At 40.3% G+C, this 20,459-nt stretch overlaps 1 protein-coding gene across 1 annotated transcript in view; it reads right to left on the bottom strand.

The window, feature by feature from the left end:
• TRPA1 (transient receptor potential cation channel subfamily A member 1) overlaps window positions 1-20,243 on the bottom strand; it is a 64,863-nt gene extending 44,620 nt beyond the window's left edge. The window contains exons 1-4 of the mRNA XM_013061409.2: window positions 19,859-20,243; window positions 11,319-11,478; window positions 8,722-8,897; window positions 1,912-2,019 (exon numbers count right to left, since the gene is read on the bottom strand). Coding sequence (XP_012916863.1) covers window positions 1,912-2,019; window positions 8,722-8,897; window positions 11,319-11,478; window positions 19,859-19,969 — 555 coding nt within the window. The 5' untranslated portion in view covers window positions 19,970-20,243. The remainder of the gene's footprint in view (window positions 1-1,911; window positions 2,020-8,721; window positions 8,898-11,318; window positions 11,479-19,858) is intronic.
• Between the last annotated feature and the right edge of the window lie 216 nt (window positions 20,244-20,459).

The following is a 20,459-nucleotide window of genomic DNA, read 5'->3' as shown; positions in this document are numbered from 1 at the left end:
ACAGTGAATGAAATTCTTTGATTCATCAAAATTTCTCTAACCCTGAATATCAAATCAATAACTTTGTTTCCTCCAATTTAAGAGATAAAAAAAAAACAACCTCATTATTTCAATAGGTTTCTCTGTATTAGAGAAACTAATTAAACTTCATGTGATCCTGGCCAATTTTCTGTAGCCTTTTCCTTACAGATTTGTAAGAATACCTTAAAGATACATTTTTATCCATTTAAAGATAAAGAAATGGATAATCATATGCTTAGTCTGTTCACATCAACTGGTGTGCTATAATCAGATACTAAACTATTTGTACATTCCCTGGATAAAGCCGATGAAGTACTCTTTTAATGATTAAAATCAATTTTGCTAGTATTTTTAAGATTTTTGCATCTATATGTTTATATGTAAAACTGGTCTAAGTTGCCAGGAAAACTGGCAAATTTTAGAATTGTTACATTTGCTTCTTAATATTAAACTGGATATTTTCACTCTTTTCTTGTGTTATAAAATAGTTACCTGAAATGAAAACCTTTTCCTTACAAGTTTGAAAGAACTTATAGAATCTATAAAAGCTTGTAAAATTAGCTGACTACAGAGCTTAATAATGCATTTTAAATATTTTTATAGTTCTTTATATAAATTAGAGTTAACTTTTGGCTAATTATTAAATTTCAACTACTTTTAACTATTTACACATTTAAAAATGAATTTCCAATTTTTTAGAATAGGATTATTCATACTGATCTTTTGTCATCTTAATATTTCCTATCATATCCAGATAAAGTCCTCCATGATTTGCAATTCATCTTTTTCTCTTTTATTTAGACTTGCCCCATACCAACTCTATTGTATCATCTTTTTCAAAGAAACAAATCAACTTGTCAAATAATTCTAAAAATCATTAATATTTGTTTTCAAATGTGCTGTTCCTTTATTACAATTTTCTTTTATTTTATTTGAGGCTCTCTTTCTAAATTCTTGGTTTAAGTGTTAATTCATTTACTTTTTGTCCTCTTTTTGGTCCAATCAGTAGTTTATAGGAATATGTATTTTTTCTCCAAAACATGTAATTAAGTTTTTGGAACTTATTTGTAAATTTAAATATTCAGGAAGATATTCTAAAATTATTTTTATTTTCTTACTCTCTGGGATAGCGAAGAGAAAAAAAAAAATCAAGCGGCAAAAATATATACCCTCGTCTGAATAGCATACAAGTTTTTAAGCGATAGTTGAAAGAAAGCTGTTTGGGAATTCTAATACCACACTCAGAAGGGACATTATGTAGGGTAGGAGTCAGTCATTTCAGATGGGCATCTCCAGAGTTTCAGTGGACCACCCCAGGAAATCCCACCAGAGAGAGGACTGGCCCTACTTTTAGGGCTGTGGCTAAGGACCTCAGTCATTATGTCAGATAGGGCTCCCTTTCTGAGAATCCATGGCAGAAACTTCTAGTCCTAGGAACATGAAAGTCCATGTCTCTTGGCTTTTATTTCATGAGCCCCAAAGGAAGTTTGCAGTCAACTATGTTTATCTCTCCTCAGACTATTCAGAAACTCAGAGTCAAAACTATGGTCCACCTTTACTAACATCCAATCTACTATACTTTGTATTTTGCAGTCTAGCCTGACCAGCAGCTTCATCTTCTTTTTTGCTGTCTATACTTTCTTGTCACTTGGTTCTCCTCACATTTTCTCCAAAGTTTTCTTGTGAACCTTCTGTAAACAATCTCAGATTGATTTAAGGAGTGTGCACAAATACAGAAACACAGAGAACGATTTTTCCTGGCATTTTCTGCATTTTATATTTTGCTGAGAAGATCTTCTATAAATAATAACAAATCTGCTATAAATAACAACAATCCGTGTTACCCTAATGAAAGGAAAGAAAATGGGGGGAAATGGTTAAAACACAAACCAAGATTCGCAGTGCTTCACTGTTGTCTTTGGAACATGCAATTATCACAGCTGTGTTTCCATTTTCTCCTTCCAAATTAATATCTGTACTGCTGTGCTCAGTCAAGACCTACACAAGAGGGGGATAACGGTCAAACGTTAGCTTTCAAGTTGCCAATGAGAATATTTGCCTTCCATTAGATTATAAGCTCCTGGATGTTAGGGACCATGTCTTTACTCATCTTTTTTCATCCCTCTCCCATGGAATCAGGCATAAACATCTACTTAGTAGGTACTGTATACATTTCTCAAAAAGATTAAATAATGGTGATTTGGGGGCACCTCAGTGGCTCAGTTGGTTAAGCAATCAACTCTTGATTTTGGTTCAGGTCATGATCTCAGGGTCAAGAGATCAAGCACTGTGTCAAGCTTCACAGTGGGCATGGAGCCTACTTAAGATTCTCTCTCTCCCAGGGCACCTGGGTGGCTCAGTGGGTTAAGCCTCTGCCTTCGGCTCAGGTCATGGTCTTAGGGTCCTGGGATCGAGCCCCACATTGGGCACTCTGCTCAGCAAGGAGTCTGCTTCCTCCTCTCTCTCTGCCTGCCTGCCTACTTGTGTTTTCTGTCAAATAAATAAATAAAATCTTAAAAAAAAAAAAGATTCTCTCTCTCCCTCTGCCCTTCCCCACCCTTCATGTGCCCATGCATGTTCTCTCTCAAGGAAGAAGGGAAGGGAGAGCGGGAGGTTTCTGTATCACATCAATTAAGGCAATATGGAGTTATGAAACAAGAAGAAATACAGATACTAATAAACAGCTCACTTAATACTTCTCTCTTGTATTAAATGAACTATGTTAATTAACAAATTAACAGCTTCAAGAAAATAAATTTGCGGAGCCATTCAGAATGTGTGAGTGTGGAGGAGGAAGGGAGGGGGAGAAGGGAGAGACAAAGAAGGAAGGTGGGAAAGGAGAGAGGGAGAAGGGGTGGATGGGGGAGAGCTGCTTTCTCCCCTCCAGTCATTTTTCTTGTACCTCTATTCTAAGTATTCTGGGAAATGTCAGTTAAAAACTCCATTCTCTTGGGGCGCCTGGGTGGCTCAGTGGGTTAAGCTGCTGCCTTCAGCTCAGGTCACGATCTCGGGGTCCTGGGATCGAGTCCCGCATCGGGCTTTCTGCTCAGCGGGGAGCCTGCTTCCCTCTCTCTCTCTCTCTCTGCCTGCCTCTCTGTCTACTTGTGATTTCCCTCTGTCAAATAAATAAATAAATCTTAAAAAAAAAAAACTCCATTCTCTTTAGCAGAAAAAAGAGAGTTCATGTAACACTGATATGGCTTACCTCAATTAATTCAGACTTAGTTCAGAATAGAAACTTTTTCTGTGATGTAATAACTTACCGTTCCTGATAAAATGGTTAAGCAGTTTTTCTGATGGAATTTTTTTTTTAAAGATTTTATTTATTTATTTGACAGAGAGAAATCACAAGTAGTCGGAGAGGCAGACAGAGAGAGAGAGAGGGAAGCAGGCTCCCTGCTGAGCAGAGAGCCGGATGCGGGAATCGATCCCAGGACCATGAGATCATGACCTGAGCCAAAGGCAGCGGCTTAACCCACTGAGCCACCCAGGCGCCCCTCTGATGGAATTTAACTTAAGAACTGTTCCCTTGTAGAGAACACAACGCAGTCTCTCCTGTCAAACAGTGACGCAAGCAGTTAAGGTACTGCAGTTAGGAGATCTCGCCGGGACCAGCATCGGCTAGCTGACACCCCAGAACTGATAACAAGCATCCAGCGGAGGTCTGCAAGGACCCAGGACCAATTCAATCTTTTTAGAAAAGAGAAGATTTGGACAGCAAACTGTCAGACTCTTCAGATGTGACCCCTCTGTGTCTGATCCATTAAAACAAGCAGCTGCCTCAGAAGGCTCTGTATGATTGATCTGAAGTGGCGAGGGCTGAGAGCAGACCCTGACCAGACCTTTCTCAACTGGGCACCCATAGACTGACTTTGCATTTGGTTCCTTCATGTCCTGCCCCCTCTGTTATCTTGCTTGTTGTTTGGCTTGTCTTCTGTCCCGCTCTGTGTGCCACGTAAGAAGCCAAGTTTAATCACATGGCAAACTGTCATGGAGTTTGGGGTCCTGAACCTGCTTTATAATTGTGATTAACTTGGCTTTATGACTGAATAAAGCTGACACTGTGAAAAGACACAACTCCTATATGTGCCTTCATAGCATGCCCATGACATCCCCTCAGCTGGTGGCTTCCAGCTGATTATGGGCCAAGAATCTATAGATCTTGGGTACCTGGGTGGCTCAGTCATTAAGTGTCTGCCTTTAGCTCAGGTCATGGTCCCAGAGTCCTGGGACCAAGCCCCATATCGGGCTCCCTGTTCAGTGGGAAGCCTGCTTCTCCCTCTCCCACTCACCCTCTGTTGTGTTCCCTCTCTTGCTATCTCTCTGTCAAATAAATAAATAAAATCTTTAAATTAATAAAAAGAATCTAACCAGTCTTCATTTTATATCAAATCTAATAATTAGGTCCTATAAATGTGTCCCCCAAGAAAGAATTTTTGAATTAGCCTACTAGAGGCCTTTTCTCTTAGAGCAAAACTATGATAAAACTATGATATTTACTTACAATTAAATTTCTTAAGAATTTATTAAACAAGCTATTTCCTAAAAACCTTGACTTAAAAAAAAAAAAAAAGTGCACAGAGCCCCTTGTTAATAGAATATGCCCTGATAGGGGAAACAAACCATGAGAGACTATGGACTCTGAGAAACAAACTGAGGGTTTTGGAGGGGAGGGAGTGGGGGGTTGGGTGAGCCTGGTGGTGGGTATTATAAAGGGAACATATTGTATGGAACACTGGGTGTGGTGCATAAACAATGAATGCTGGAACACTGCAAAGAAATAAAATAAAATGAAAAAAAAAAGAAAGCCCAGATAGGTAAGTAAATGAATTAGGCTTACTAATTAGCTCTGGTCATAAAACAAAATTAAATGGAGATTTTAGTATGTAAGAACACATAGGAGATTATTGATGGGTGAAAGAAAGTGAGAGCACAAGTTCATTCCTAACGTCAGGCACTTTCACATTCTGTTCTCAGCAAACTCTGCATTCCTACTGAGTCTGTAAGAGATTTTTCTCTCTTTGCCCTCTTAGAATCAGAGATCACAGAGTTACAGCACTTAGGAGGGTGCTTTTGCTTACTACCATAAGCACAATTTTTCCTAAAGCTGTGTAAAATTGTATGTGGCAGAGATCCCAGAGAGAGCAACTGAACTGTGCCCACTTCAGATTCACACACACATAAGCAGGCAAGCCTGGACCATTTGTAGGTGTGGCCTCCAGAGGTCCCTTTGATAGAAATCCAGGAAGCCTCACCGGAGGGTCAACCACTGGATGCTGAAGGGGTAAGCCCTGAGTAGTAAAGCTTAGAGGCTATTGAGAAATGAGCCCACCCACTAACCTGCACAGCTGATAGCTGCACAAGAACTTGAGGGGACATTGAAGTTTTTTACTTTACAAGCATATAGGCAGGGGTAGAAGGTTTGGGGGAGGTTGGCCAAACAGACAATGGAGAAGCATTCCACATTCAGCAAAGGCTGGTGGGGTACAGGCTGGACCCATGGGTGTAAGTGGGAGAGGCAGCCCTAAAAGAGCTTACAAGCACACAGAGAAATAACCCCAAATTCCTCCTCCTTCCACTTATATCATCTCTGGTGAAGTAGAGGGTTTGGAAATATTTTTAGATGAAGTTATGGCTGGTAAAAATCAAGCACAGGAGAGACAACTATTTTCACTTCTTTTATAATCCTGCTTTTTTCTTTCTTTCTTTTTTTCTTGTTCTGGTGTCACTAGGAAATTCTTTGTTATACACCAACCCCCCCCCCCACCTACTAGTTTATAAACCAGCTAAGGACTTATTTCTAAACTTTCTTTTCTATTTCTATGTGGTATCTTTCTGTATTTACCAGTCTTAAGGTTTCTGATTCCTAATTAAAGATAGCCCTTCCACTGTTACCTGCCTGTGAATTCCCAAATCACACTTTCAGAGTCAAGGTTAATTAAGTCAGTGGGCGTTTGTATCTGAAGAGAGCCTTCAGAGGAAACACAAGAGTTCCTTGAGGAAATATGTGGCTTCTTTAGGTAGAGAGAGGTCCCCACAGTCACTAGGGGGTCCAGTGCAGAAGGCATAGAATAAAGCATCTGGCTCACAAACAATGCAGACATTTAAAAACAAATAGACCCTTGCCAAAGGCCTTTTCAGAAACCTCATCAAAGGGCTGTCCTGAACCATCTTCCTAGGGGCTGAAACTTAAACTCATTCCTTCTCCTTCAGGCAAAAATGCCCATTCACTCATTCATTCATTTACTTATTCAAGAGCCATCCTGATGAGGACTAGAGATATTTAGATTAGCTGCACAAGTCCCTTCTTCAAGGTTAACCAGCCAGAGCCAGAGAAACCACATGAATTTTTTTTAAAGTCTTTTGATTTTAATATTTTTTTCATTTTTTTATTATGTTCCGTTATCCAGCATATAGTGCAACATCAGTTTTTGATGTAGTGTTCAACGATTCATTAGTTGCAGATAACACCCAGTGCTCATCACAACACATGCCCTCCTTAATACCCATCAGCTGGCTACCCCATCCCATCCTCCCCTCTAAAACCCTCCATTTGTTTCCCGGAGCACATGAACTTTGATTACAATACCATGTGCCAAGTACTGTGATAGAGCTATACACACCTTACAGTGGGAAAGCAGAAAGCAGGCTCCTCTCACACCCTCTATGCTCAGCTTCAAGGAACCAAGGACCCAGGGGGCGGAGAGGAAGGTGTTCTGGGCTACAGGGAGCATGGAGCGCAAGAACACCCCTGGGATTTGGGGGGTGATTTATACACAAAGTCGGTTTGGGGATGGTGGGATGGACCTGATATTTATGTAAAAACTTAATCCCCAATGTGATAGTATTGGGCGGTGGGGCCTTCAAAAGGTGATTAAGAATGACAGTTGTGCCCTTATAAAAGAAACCCCGTACGCTCTCTCGGCCCTTCTGCTTTATAAGGACACAGGGAGACGACAGCCATCTGTGAAAGACAAGACTTAAGAAGGCCCCCAGCAGACACCGAACTGGCTAGTGCCTTGATTTTGGACTCCCCAGCCTCCAGAACTGTGAAAAAGAAATGTTTCTGCTTAGGCCCACTGTCCATGGTATTTTGTTACAGTAACTAGAACTAATTAAGATAGGTGGCTTAGCCTCATAGCCAAGTCATTATTTGCAATATAATTACCTCAGAAAAACTTATTATAAGTTCCAAATTGCCTCTCTTAGAAATGAATATGCAAAACATGATCCCTTCGTAAATTTCATGGCTCTTTAAGTCAGAAACCACATGTGTCTTCTGGTGTGTCTGTGAGACTCTGCGATGCAGTTTAAAAGCCTTGGGCTAAACCTTACCCTTTTGGCATTTCCCAGCATTTCCTTTATTTGACAAAACTCACTCACTCTGAGGTCTTGGAAAAAGTAAGAAATCCCCCCAAAAGTGTCATTATGTCTTCTGCCAAATCATGCCATCCACCAAGGCATGTTGTCTGCTGTAACAAAAATAGTCGCAATTATGTTTTCTGTCTTCCTGAGGCATTCATCACTGTCTTCCTTTTTATAATTTAATCAGTCAGGAAAAAAAAAATAGCAAAGCATGAACTCACAAAAATGAGAAAATTCCTAATTTTTACTTTCAACCAGTTATATGACATTAGGCAAATTATTTCATTCTCTCTGTGCCTCAGTTCCCTCAGCTCTGATATAGGGATAATAATAGTCTTGGTACACAGTTCTGTTTCTTTGAATGAGGATTAAAAAGTTGAAACATATAAAACTTTTTTAAAAAATGCCGATACAGGGGCGCCTTTGTGGCTCAGTGGGTTTGTAAGGGCCTGCTTAGCCAGAGCGAGCCATTTTGTTGTTTATGCAGTAAACTTAGATTGATCCTGCCCCCACAGAGGAACTTACTTAGAAACAAGTCTGGGAAACCAGTAAAATCTGACTGACCAGCCCCTGATAACAGAGCCCATATACCAGAACGTATCAGGTCAGGGAGAGGTAACAGAGCCCAGAATACAAGGATGAGCCATGCCAGGTGGAGACATCCAATCAGGAGAGAACCTCCCTAACCACCCAAGAATGTGGGCCCTGCCTTTTGGGTGTCAATTCTGACCAGAGTGATAGGCTAGTTCAAATAACTACTATAGGGTGAATTGTAATTCAATTGGCCACCTGTGTGTGGCCAGGCTTAACTACATGGCCTTTACTCTATAAAAGTTAATCTGGGAAGCTGGGAGGGGTCGCCTCTTTGCAAGAAACGGCCCTGGCGGGTCAGTTTGATTCTCGATGCTTGGCGCTAAATAAAGCTTTGATTGACCTTTGCTTTGTATCAGTCTCGCTCCTCTGACCATGGACCCAACAGGTTAATCCTCTGCCTTCGGCTCAGGTCATGATCTCGGGATTCTGGGATCAAGCCCCGCATCAGGCTCTCCACTCAGCAGGGAGCCTGCTTCCACCCCTCTCTGCCTGCCTCTCTACCTACTTGTGATCTCTCGCTGTCAAGTAAATAAATAAAATCTTTAAAAAATAAAAATGCTGATACATAAGAATGCTTTGATAAAGACAAGATCATCACCAATTGGTCAAAAGCAAAACCAATGTTCTCATCACCATATTTCCTTCATCCTGGTTGGCTATGTTGACCACTCTGGCTCAGGCAGAGACCACCAGACTGGGGTCCTGGCTCATGCTATGATGGGGTATGGGTAGCAGCCTTACCTTCATCACCTCGTTGTGCAAGCTCTGCACAGCTATGTGAAGGGGCGCCATCATGCTGCTGTTCCGGAGGTTTGGGTTAGCTCCTTTGCTAAGAAGAAACTTCACACTTTCAACCTGGTTTTTTTCTGCAGCCCAATGCAGAGGGGTATTTCCATAATCATCCATGACGTTCAGCACTAGAAAAATACACCGAAATAACAGTTAGATTTTGCATGGACTATATTCAACACCTATTGCATGACTTCAAAGCCAAGTACTGCTGACACAGGCTTTACCTTCTCTATAAAAACAATACAATATAGCTTCAGTTCTCAGGAAACATCTGACTGACACCTAACAGGGATATGCTGAAGTACAGCACCAGCACTGTCAAATGAGTCAGATGTCCGTCTACAGCATCCTCAAGAAACAGATTCTCCTGTTGCTATATGTTTTTATCTTAAGTATGAATTTGAGAAGAGTTATAAAATATTGAGTTTATATAAAAGTAGTAACTATATGTCAGAAACACAATGAAGTTCCATATAACCTTTACCACATTCAACCCTCCAACACCCCACAAGGAACCATGGCCATTTTTTTCAGAAAGATAAAAAAGATGAGACCAGAGGTTCAAAATCTTGCCAATGTTACACAACCAGTATGGAGTTCTGTAAACTGCCTTACTCTTTGAACCTCAGTGTTATTATAGTCAAATTTGGTAGGAAAGCGTGGGTGAGAGCGAGGAAAGAGGAAGTTTAAAATATATATATACTTCACAATGTTTGAGGGGGGATAATATCAAATCATGTCCTCAATGATTCTAGTAGAATGGCCCACAGCAATGGTTCAAAAAAATGTTAATGAAAAAAAAGACACACCACTAATAAACCATAAAGCTAGAACTAGAGTTTGTGCCCCTAATGCACATGTGGTTTCCGCTTACAATTCCGCTACAATGCAACATATTATACTACTTACCTTGTGAGCTCAACATAAGAGTAAGACCTTTTATACAGCAGTATCTTATATCATCTATTCTAAAATAGACATGTCTGTCTGCTTTATCAGCCTTTTTAATTAGTGGCAGGATATTATTATGTCTGAGGAGATGGGAAAGTACTCAATCATAAAAATGATTTGGGACCATGTGCAACCACACTGCAGCGACAATGCCCATGTTTCTCCTTTTAAAAATTTATCTTTCCTCTCTCCTTTCATTCATCCAATACCTCATTCTCAGCAACACACCCATACACACATACACACACACACACATGCATATACTCCTACTCTCTCATACTCATCTACATCTTTGGACCAATCTGTCTGATTAAATCACTCCTTTCAAGATTTTCATTCAGCACCAAACTTAAACAGGGGCCTACAATGATAAATTCCCATTCACTAACTAACTAATGAATTTGACCTTTATCTCTATCAGTTTTCAGAAACCATTTTTATAAGGGTCATTGAGACCCTTTTGCACATGGGTTATTGTGTTCTTCTCCCTATTTTAGTTCTTGGGTGCAATTGCTCTTATTATACATCTGAGAACTCTTCCCTGGGCTTCTGTACCATCCATCCCTTATCCACCACCCTTTTCAAAGATCCTCTTGCTAGCTTTTCCTCTGCCATCTGATCCTTAATGACAGTGCTCTAACCTTAAGCTACCTTTGCCGTCAATTTCACGGTCTCCTAAAGGATTTCCATGCACTTCCATAGCCTCTGATACTTTCTATGAACAAAGGCCCTGTGGGGGCAGCCCCCTTCCTTCTAGAGTTCTAGTCTACTGGATATTTCCAATAGTAGATGTCCTCTGGACCTTTCAGACTTAGTATGACCAAACCAAATTCATTATTCTTCACATCTCACTCTCACTATTCTTCTCTTCTTTTTATATGCCTTCTTTTCTGGATAGCTTTACTATTAGCCTAATCTCCTAAATTAGGAAACTCAAAGTTGGTTCAACTGCTTGCTACCTACTCCTCACACTCAATCTCTTATCAAGCCTTGTCCATTCTACATGCAAAACAGCTCTTGATTCTCTCCCTTTCTCCCTATTGCAATCTCAAAACCCTCATGGACTCTCATCTTCTCTTTGCTACTAAAATAGCTTTTCATTTGTGCTTCCTCCTCCAATCCATCTTCCACAATATTGATGGAATCAGCTCAAGTAACAAAGGTCTTATCACAGTATCTCATGGCTTAAATCTGTAGCATCTCCCTTCCTTATGGGATTACAGTTGATTTTATCAAACAAGGTTGTGTGCACATGAGGCTGGATAGGAGAGGATGTTCCGTCTTCTTAGAGCCTTGATTTTATTCAATGATATGCAATTTAAGTGCAGAATGACCTCAATTAAAATAGTAAAGAACACAACAAAGGTGTATAAAGAAAAACTCTGCATGTTGTGCAATGTGCCAGATCCCTGCATCACCCTTTGAATTATTTCAGTGGAAACTAGCTCGAAGGGAAAACCACACTCCTGAGTGAGATATTCAAGCCCTTTATAATCTGGAACTCATCTGCCCTTCAAAATTACTTCATACCACTCTTCCCAATGAATCTAATGGGATGATGGACTTATACAGCACTCATTGTAACATCCCGTGACCTTCAAAAGAGGAGTCATTGATGATCATCTCCATCAGCTCCACATGACCTTCTGCTGCAGCATGGTGCAAAGGGGATGCATTCATATCATCATATTTGCTTAATTTCTTTCGTTTCTTCAGAAGGTTTTTAAGTCTACATGTACTTCCTTCAAAAACCACCTGGAAGTATATAAAAAATTGTTACCTCCAACAAGCATACATAAAACGTATTAATACAAGTTAATTTTTTAAGGGAGGAGGGGCAGAGGGAGAAGGAGGGAGAGAATCTGCTGAAGGTGGAGGCCATGCAGGGCTCAATCTCACAATCCTGAGATCAGGACCTGAGCTAAAATCAAGAGTCAGATGCTTAAACCACTGATCTGCCCAGGCACCTCACTACAATCTGTTTGTTAAAAGGTTACTATCACCCAAAATTATTCATCATGCTTATGATAAAGTAAATATTTTTTGAAGAACACAAAATGAGTACAGATATATAGAAGGTACAAGTAGATGCTTGAACATTAATAAATGCATTAAATAAATGATCAGGTTTTCTGATCATAAACTTGTATATGCTGTAGAAATAAAGGCCTTGAGAAAACTTTTATTGAAGTAATTATAAGGGATGTGATCTAAAAAATAGCAAGTATAGTGAAAATATAGAGAAAAATTTTTAAGAATTTCTTTGAGAAAGAGAATGAGCAGGGGGTGAGGGGCAGAGGGAGAGAGAGAAACAGACTCCCTGCTCAGCGGGGGACTTGAACCCAGGACCCTGAGATCATGATCTGAGCCAAAGGCAGGAGTTTAGCCAACTGAGACACCCAGGTGCCCAGAAACATAGAGAAATTTTTTCAGATGAATATGTACTTATATCAGAGCATGTGGGATTTTTGTTAAATAAAAATATTTTCATGATACAAGGATTAAGTCCAGGAATCTAAATTATTGTCTCATCTTTGACCTTCCTGCTGACAGTTCATTCCCATCCAATGTTTCCTTAAGTAGCAAGGCTAGATTTATAACAAAACAGTGTTATATAACTTACTTGGTTAGTAGTCTAGATGGCTATCCACTCACGCCCTGGGATTACATTATTCCTCCTCTTTTGATTAGTGGGATCCTGCACCAGGCCAAGTCAGCCCAACCTCATTGTTCTCTGCACATTGGAAATCCTAGCTATACTGTGGACTTACGTAGGGCTACACTCGAGGACATGGAGAGGTTGCACAATTTGCCCAAAGGGACTCAGTAAATGGCAAAGTCACAACTTGAACAGGAGATGCATGGAATATGTATTTTGGCTGATTGGTCAATGATGGAAAAACCAACATAAAAGAGAAACTGAAGTTGAGGTAAAAAACCATCATCATAGAATGAGCTGTATGATAGCCAATATCATTCTCAATGGGGAAAAAGTGAGAGCTTTTCTGTTAAGATCAGGAACATGGCAGGGATGCCCACTTTCACCACTCTATTCAACATAGTACTAGAAGTCCTAGCCTCAGCAATCAGACAACAAAAAGAAATAAAAGACATCCAAATTGGCAAAGAAGCCAAACTATCACTCTTTGCAGATGATATGTTACTTCATGTGGAAAACCCAAAAGACTCCACTCCAAATCTGCTAGAACTCATACAGGAATTCAGTAATGTGTCAGGATATAAAATCAATGCTCAGAAATCAGTTGCATTTCTATATATCAACAACAAGACAGAAGAAAGAGAAATTAAGGAGTCGATCCCATTTACAATTACACTCAAAACCATAAGATACCTAGGAATAAATCTAACCAAAGACACAAAGAATCTGTATTCAAAAAACTATAAAGTACTCATGAAAGAAATTGAGGAAGACACAAAGAAATGGAAAAATGTTCCATGCTCATGGATTGGAATAACAAATATTGTGAAAATGTCTATGCTACCTAAAACAATCTATACATTTAATGCAATCCCTATCAAAATACTGTCCAGTTCTTTCAAAGAAATGGAACAAATAACCCTAAAATTTATATGGAACCAGAAAAGACCCCAAATAGCCAGAGGAATGTTAAAAATAAAAAATCAAATTTGGCGGCATCTCAATTCCAGACTTCAAGCTCTATTACAAAGCTGTCATCATCAAGACAGTATGGTACTGGCACAAAAACAGACACACAGATCAATGGAACAATATAGGGAGCCCAGAAGAGACCCTCAATTCTATGGTCTAATCTTTGACAAAGCAGGAAGGAATGTTCAACGGAAAAAAGACAGTCTCTTCAACAAATGGTGTTGGGAAAATTGGACAGCCACATGCAGAAGAATGAAACTGGACCATTTCCTTACACCACACATGGAAATAGACTCAAAATGGATGAAAGACCTCAATGTGAGAAAGGAATCCATCAAAATCCTTGAGGAGAACACAGGCAGCAACCTCTTCGACCTCAGCCGCAGCAACTTCTTCCGGAACATCACCAAAGGCAAGGGAAAGAAGGGCAAAAATGAATTATTGGGATTTCATCAAGATCAAAAGCTTTTGCACAGCAAAGGAAACAGTCACCAAAACCAAAAGACAACCAAGAGAATGGGAGAAGATATTTGCAAACAACATAGCAGATAAAGGGCTAGTATCCAAATCTATAAAGAACTTATCAAACTCAACACCCAAAGAACAAATAATCCAGTCAAGAAATGGGGAGAAGAAATAAACAAATATTTCTGCAAAGAAGACATCTAAATGGCCAAAGACACATGAAAAAGTGCTCTACATCACTCGGCATCAGGGAAATACAAATCAAAACCACAGTGAGATACCACCTCACACCAGTCAGAATGGCTAAAGTTAACAAGTCAAGAAATGACAGATGCTGGCGAGGATGTGGAGAAAGGGGAACCCTCCTACACTGTTGGTGAGAATGCAAGCTGGTGCAGCCACTCTGTAAAACAGCATGGAGGTTCCTTAAAAAGTTGAAAATAGAGCTACCCTATGACCCAGCAATCCTACTAATGGGTATTTACACTAAAGATACAAATGTAGTGATCCGAAGGGACACGTGCATGCCAATGTTTAGAAGCATGTCCACAACAGCCAAACTATGGAAGGAGCCTAGATGTCCATCAACAGATGAATGGATAAAGAAGATGTGATATATATCTATATATCTATATATATCTGTATATCTATCTATCTCCATTAAAAAAAACCCTCAAAATCTTCCCATTTGCCATGTGGATGGAACTTGAGGTTGTTATGCTGAGCAAAATAAGTCAATCAGAGAAAGACAACTATCATATGATCTCACTGATATGAGGAATTTGAGAAATAAGACAGAGGACCATAGGGGAAGGGAGGGGAAAATGAAAAAAGATGAAACCAGAGAGGGAGACAAACCATAAGAGACTCTTAATCTCAGGAAACAAACTGAGGGTTGCTGGAGGGGAGGGGGATGGGGGGGATGGGGTGGCTAGGATATGGACACTGGGGAGGGTATGTGCTATGGTGAGCACTGTGAATTGTGTAAGAGTGATGTTTCACATACCTGTACCCCTGAGTCAAATAATACCTTATATGTTAATTTAAAAAAAAGAGATTTGGCTAATAGTTAAAAAAAAAAAGAAAGAAAGAAAAAAGAACGAAGTGTGTGATAGACTGAAATATTTTGAACCATAAGAACAGATCTTGGAGAGCAAGTTCAGTAAGTTTTTGGCATAGTTGGCTGTTGTCACTGGCCTGTGAAAGTGTAACTCCAAACATATGCTCATTTCCACTGATGTCAGGGGAAAAGTGAGAGCTTTTTTTGAATACCTTATTTTTCTCTAATACTCTTTTTTCTTCCTCTTGCTTTTTATATTCTTTATCATGACTGGACTGAGGATAATTTATCATAAATGACACTGTATCTCTTCCTTATGAAATTTTGTGGTGACAATGTTGATATTCCGCTTTTGACTCATTCTCACAAGATATGAAAAATTCCCAAGCCGAACTTTTTCTAGAAAACCTCATGGCCTAAACAGAATAAATTTACTAAAAAATAAGTAAATCTTTAAAAATAATTTCATTTGATGTTATTAATGTTACTATAGCAAACAAAATTTTATTAAAACCTTAATGTGATGAACTTACTTCTATTACCTTGCCTTGCATTATTTAAATTTTCATGAATACTTTAGATCAAAAGTATGTTGTTTTTTTCAAAAATTAAGTAATGTATCCTTTTATAATATCTGTATTAACTGACAGTCTAGTTCCATATTCTACTTCCCTACTTGAAAATTCTTACTATCTGTTTTATACAAAAAATTAAGAATTTTCAAATTTGGGGCTCAGTCAATTAAGCATCTGCCTTTGGCTCAGGTCATGATTCCAGGGTCCAGGGATCGAGTCTCGCATTGCACTCTCTGCTCGCCCAACTCTTGTGCTTTCTCGCACCTTCTCAAATGAATAAAATCTTTAGAAAGAAAAAAAAGGAATTTTCAAAATAATTAAATATAATCATGTTTATTAATTACACTTCAACTGACTGACAAGAGTGTTAGTCTAAGTTGCTTCTAGAATTCCTTATATTTGAAAGTGTTTAGGTATTAACAAATACGAACAACATGCCATATTCTATTGCTAACATTTTTATAGTGTTTAGATATGATGGTATCACTGATAACACACCAGCCAGAAGACAGCAGAAATGGCACTGAATAAGGTATTTTCATATTTGATTGCCAAAGCCAAAGCCAAATTGCAGAGTGTGGGCCAAAACTGAGGCTGCCGCCAAACTCTGACATGTCCCTGAACTGCACACAAGTGCTCTACTCCAGAAGCCAGCCTCTTCTAGCACCATGCTGCACCGTGTCCATGTTGTGCTTAGCTCAAACTATACCAGTCTGTCCACCTGAATGAAGTGTGCCCTGTTCTCTTTCCTTTCCAATCCACCTTCTAAATGCCCTCCTAAATTCTCCCTCCTCCTTGAGGCTTTCGGGAGAGCTACAGGATGCCATTCTCTAGCCTAGCCTTTCTTTCTGTCTCTCATGACTGCGCAGTGAGAGACAGGCCACAGAAGGTATGGTGACATTATAGCACTGACAGTTACTAGAATGCGTGCCATGGATTCCCATGTCTTAAGTGTTTTCTCCACTTTAATTTCTAATACGGTAACTATTGGTAGCTTTAACCTCATAAACAAGCATTTTTTGGAATCATCAATTTTAAGTTTAAAGGTGTTCTAAGACACACACAAAAAAGTTTGAGAAACATTCTCTAGTTCATTCCTCAGACTGTCTATGCTAAATGTGCTCTACACATTTGGATACTTATTTTGCGTGGTAGTTTATATATGTAAATAGGTTTTCCAGAAAAAGAAACTGAAGGAAGGAGAGAAAGGAGAGCAGCAGGTGGGGTCATATGGACCCGTATACACCTCAGAATTTCCCCAGACTACCTTTTTAAAAATCAGTGGGAAAAATTAATGGAGCCTCATTCCAATGCTATACTAATATATTGGCTAAAATTATTTCTCAATGTTCCTCCCAGCTTTGCAAATATGAGACCAAGTAATAATCTGACTTTTTTCTGAAGGTATTTCTTATCAAATATTTCATCAAATGAAATGAAAACAAAACATTTTACAAGACAGTAGCTTTTCATAGAAACCACCATAAAATAACTACTTCCTGAAAATGCAGCAACATTCTCCAAACAAATAATCCAGATACTTGCTTTAATTCTACCTTTGGCTATGACTGGTCATGTTTGACACGCATTGACCTAAAATTGTTAAACTACTTAATGTTTTTTAATATAGTTAATAAACATGGAGCATATTAGGATTTACTCAACAACTCAAAGGATTCATTCAACAAATGCCAGGTTGAAATAAATAAAACGAAATCCCTTAAAAGTTTGAACTTTGGTTTTTGCTCTGTTATCACAGAATAGTACCGAATAAATCATTTTTCTATGATAGTCTTTTAAATACACATGAATCACTTTTCAACTACAAAACTCTATGTAACAACCCATAATTTTGGTGAATGAATGATAGAACAGGGAGCATGCAACCATTTCTAAACTTAAACAGATTCAATAATAAAATTAAAAATGAGGTTCTTTCAGAAATACACTGTTTCTCAATGTCTCACTCTACCAAAGAAAGTGTCTAATTACATTTGGAAGTATTTTAGCACTTGAATTTGATGTTCTCCCAGTAATAAAGGGATTACACTGCCCACCCTGCAGGGCTGGAGAGAACAGTCTACAGGTCTGATCAGTGACGTGCTGTCAACACAAACCCAATTACATGCTCTAGAGGACAAATACTAGACTCAGACGCTCATAAGGTACTGCTGAATTCAAAATGACAAAAGAGCATCTAAGTACTTTATATAAGCTCATCAGATGTGCTAAACAGTCTGGATTTAGTACAGCATATGTTAAGTTGGGTTTTGAAGAGACTTTTTAAAGTTCTGAAAGTAATTCGGGAATGTCATTTAGACAGAATTATTTTATATTCACTCAATATAGTTTTATTTTTTTGTTTTGTTTTTTTGTCACAGGGTTACTTCAGATTCTTTTGGATTCCAAACTACATGACTAGATACAGAACATAATCACTTTTAAAGAAACTAATTCTAAGCACTTTAAAACAGAGGCATCTCTCTCTCTGTGTCTGCCTCTCTGCCTACTTGTGATCTGTCAAATGGATAGATAAAAATCTTTAAAAAAAAACACACAGAGGTATCAAATGCATTTGTTCTAGGTTGCTTTAATGAAATACAAGCAGTAATGGGGTAAAAAAGAGGGAAGCAGGTGAAAGATTTTGACAAATGAAGGGTCAAATGCTTAGAGTGTCATGGAAAAAGGTAAAGGCCTCAATCAGATGGTTCTCTGTCCATATTTCTCATCTTGTAAGGTTTCTTCCATCCTTTGATTTTTTTTAAGTATTCCTGAGATGGTGTGGAGATGCTGGAGAAAATACTATACACCACATCTTTTTAATCAGAAAACCTTTAGAGTCAGAACTCTCTACAGTATTATAGGTACCGATTTGTAATTAGTCTCACCGCTGACATTCCTACAGAATGATCTGGAATTACTTTAGTTAATAAAATACATAAACCCTTCAAACTACAAGCTCTATTGTAGCCTCTAAAAGCCTTAAATCACATAAATGGCTCTACTTGACTTAGGCAATAAAACTACATGAACTACAAACAAAAATATGAAGTTTGAGACTCTGTGCTGTAGAAATCCTTTGGCAAATATCTCTTGAAAACAAAACCACGTTGGTAAGTGAAGTATTTCTGAGATTTGTGAAATGTACAATTTTCTTCCAGTCTGTAATATTAATTCCAAAAACACTATCCTAGCCCTGGAACTCAGAACCTCAGTCCTTTGGATTAAGCCAAAAGACCCTAGTTAATATGTTTATATTAAGGAGAAGGGAAGAAAAAAAGTGTTTGATCTGGATGTGCAAAGAGGGGAAGGCTGGTTTGTCAGTTTATGTGATCCATTACACGCACTTGTCTCAGTAACAATCTGTGCAACCTATTTAGAGGTCAAGCTGGTGATTTCTATCAAAATTAAAGCTGCACACACATCTTGGTTCTGCTAAGACTTTGATATGCATGCATATTCACTAATATACTAACAGAATAAGCTATATCCACACTCACTACACAAGCACATGTGTGATAGCAAAACACAACAAAAACAAACACAACCTGAGAGTCCACTCATGCTGAACTAGTGAAGTAAATCATGATACATTCACGTAAGGGAATACTATAAAGCTCCAAAAACACAGTGAGGTACATCTGTAACTGAATTTTAAAGTACTCTAAAATATAATTTCGTGTCACGTGTATGTATTTGTTCAAACTCCTCCTCCCCGGCGCTCTGGAAAATACTGGAGGCACTGATAACACGGTTCCAATTCAGGAAATGGATTTGAGGTAGGGGGTGGGGTCGAAAAGACTTGTAATATTAACGTTAAAACAAAACAAACAAACAAACAAACAAAAAAGACCATTCCTCCTGCTGACAACGGGCGGAAAGCCAGGGGCGGGTTTGCTGAGCCCTCAACAGCCTCGGTCCCCCGATCCGGCCCGGCCGTCTGCAGCTAGTGCTGCCTCTTGGGACGGACGCCAGGGTGTCCCGGGAACCATGCAAGCGACCCAGCCCATCCTAGCCCTGAGCGCCTCGAGAAGACCACCCATCCCACGTCAAGAGGCCTCTTCTTCCACAGTCCTTCCTGACGCCCCCACTCCCCGGAGGAGCCCGCCAGTCCCGCCATTCCCCGTACTTGGGGGTAAGTCTCCCCAGACTGCAGGTGCCCGCGCCGGGGTAAGGGCAGGTTGAGCAAAGCGGCAGGCAAACTGGACCCAGCAGACGCTCCTGGGGCGCCTCGCAAACGCAGCCCTTCGCCCCCCGCCCCCATTCTCAGAAGGTCCCCAGTGCTCGGCGTCCTCCCGTCGCGGGGTTGCGGGCTGGGAAACCCCGAACGCAGGAGTGCAGAGTTAAGCACTGCCGCCCCCGCCCGGCTTCGGACCCGTCCCGCTTGCCCATCGCCCGGCGTACCTTAAGCGAGTCCTTGGAGTCGTCCATGTCGTTCTCCACACCCTGGTAGACTGCGCCCTGGGGCTCCTCCTGCTTCCCAGGGCTCAGCATCTTCCTCAGGCTGCGCCTCATCGACCGCACCCCGGCGCCACCTGCGCCAGCTGCTCCCCACGTGCGCGGGCACCCGCGGCTAGGGAGCGCGGAGAGCTGCCGGCGCCTCGCTCTCCCCCAGGCGGAGAGAACTTCTGGAAGGGCTTTCGCGTCCCGGGCTGCTAGCAGTGCAGGAAACAGGAGGGGCACGGGGAGGAGGCAGGGACACAGACCTCGTGGCCGCCCTGAGACTGTCCCCCGCTCGCCGCTTCGCGCCCAGAGCGCGCGCGACTTGCCTGTCCCGGCTGCGCACACTTAGACTCAAGGTGTCAGGTCTGGGTGGATCCAAGGAACCTGGAATCTTTTATAATAAAAGCAGTAAGAACCTCCCACCCACTGGAGTGGGGCGCGGGGGTGGGGGTGGAGGATGGCTGAGGTTGGAAGTGGAGAATGAGAGGATAACCGAGTCCCTTGGAAGATTTTTCTCTTTTAGGATTCCCTCCCTCCCCTCCCCCAACGCTTCTGAGTTTGG

The sequence above is a fragment of the Mustela putorius genome, unplaced genomic scaffold (assembly GCF_011764305.1).
Source record: "Mustela putorius furo isolate JIRA1106 unplaced genomic scaffold, ASM1176430v1.1 tig00003846_pilon_pilon_pilon, whole genome shotgun sequence".
Classification (NCBI taxonomy): domain Eukaryota; kingdom Metazoa; phylum Chordata; class Mammalia; order Carnivora; family Mustelidae; genus Mustela; species Mustela putorius.
Note: the sequence above shows the minus strand (reverse complement) of the source record. Positions and strands in the feature narration are given on the sequence as shown.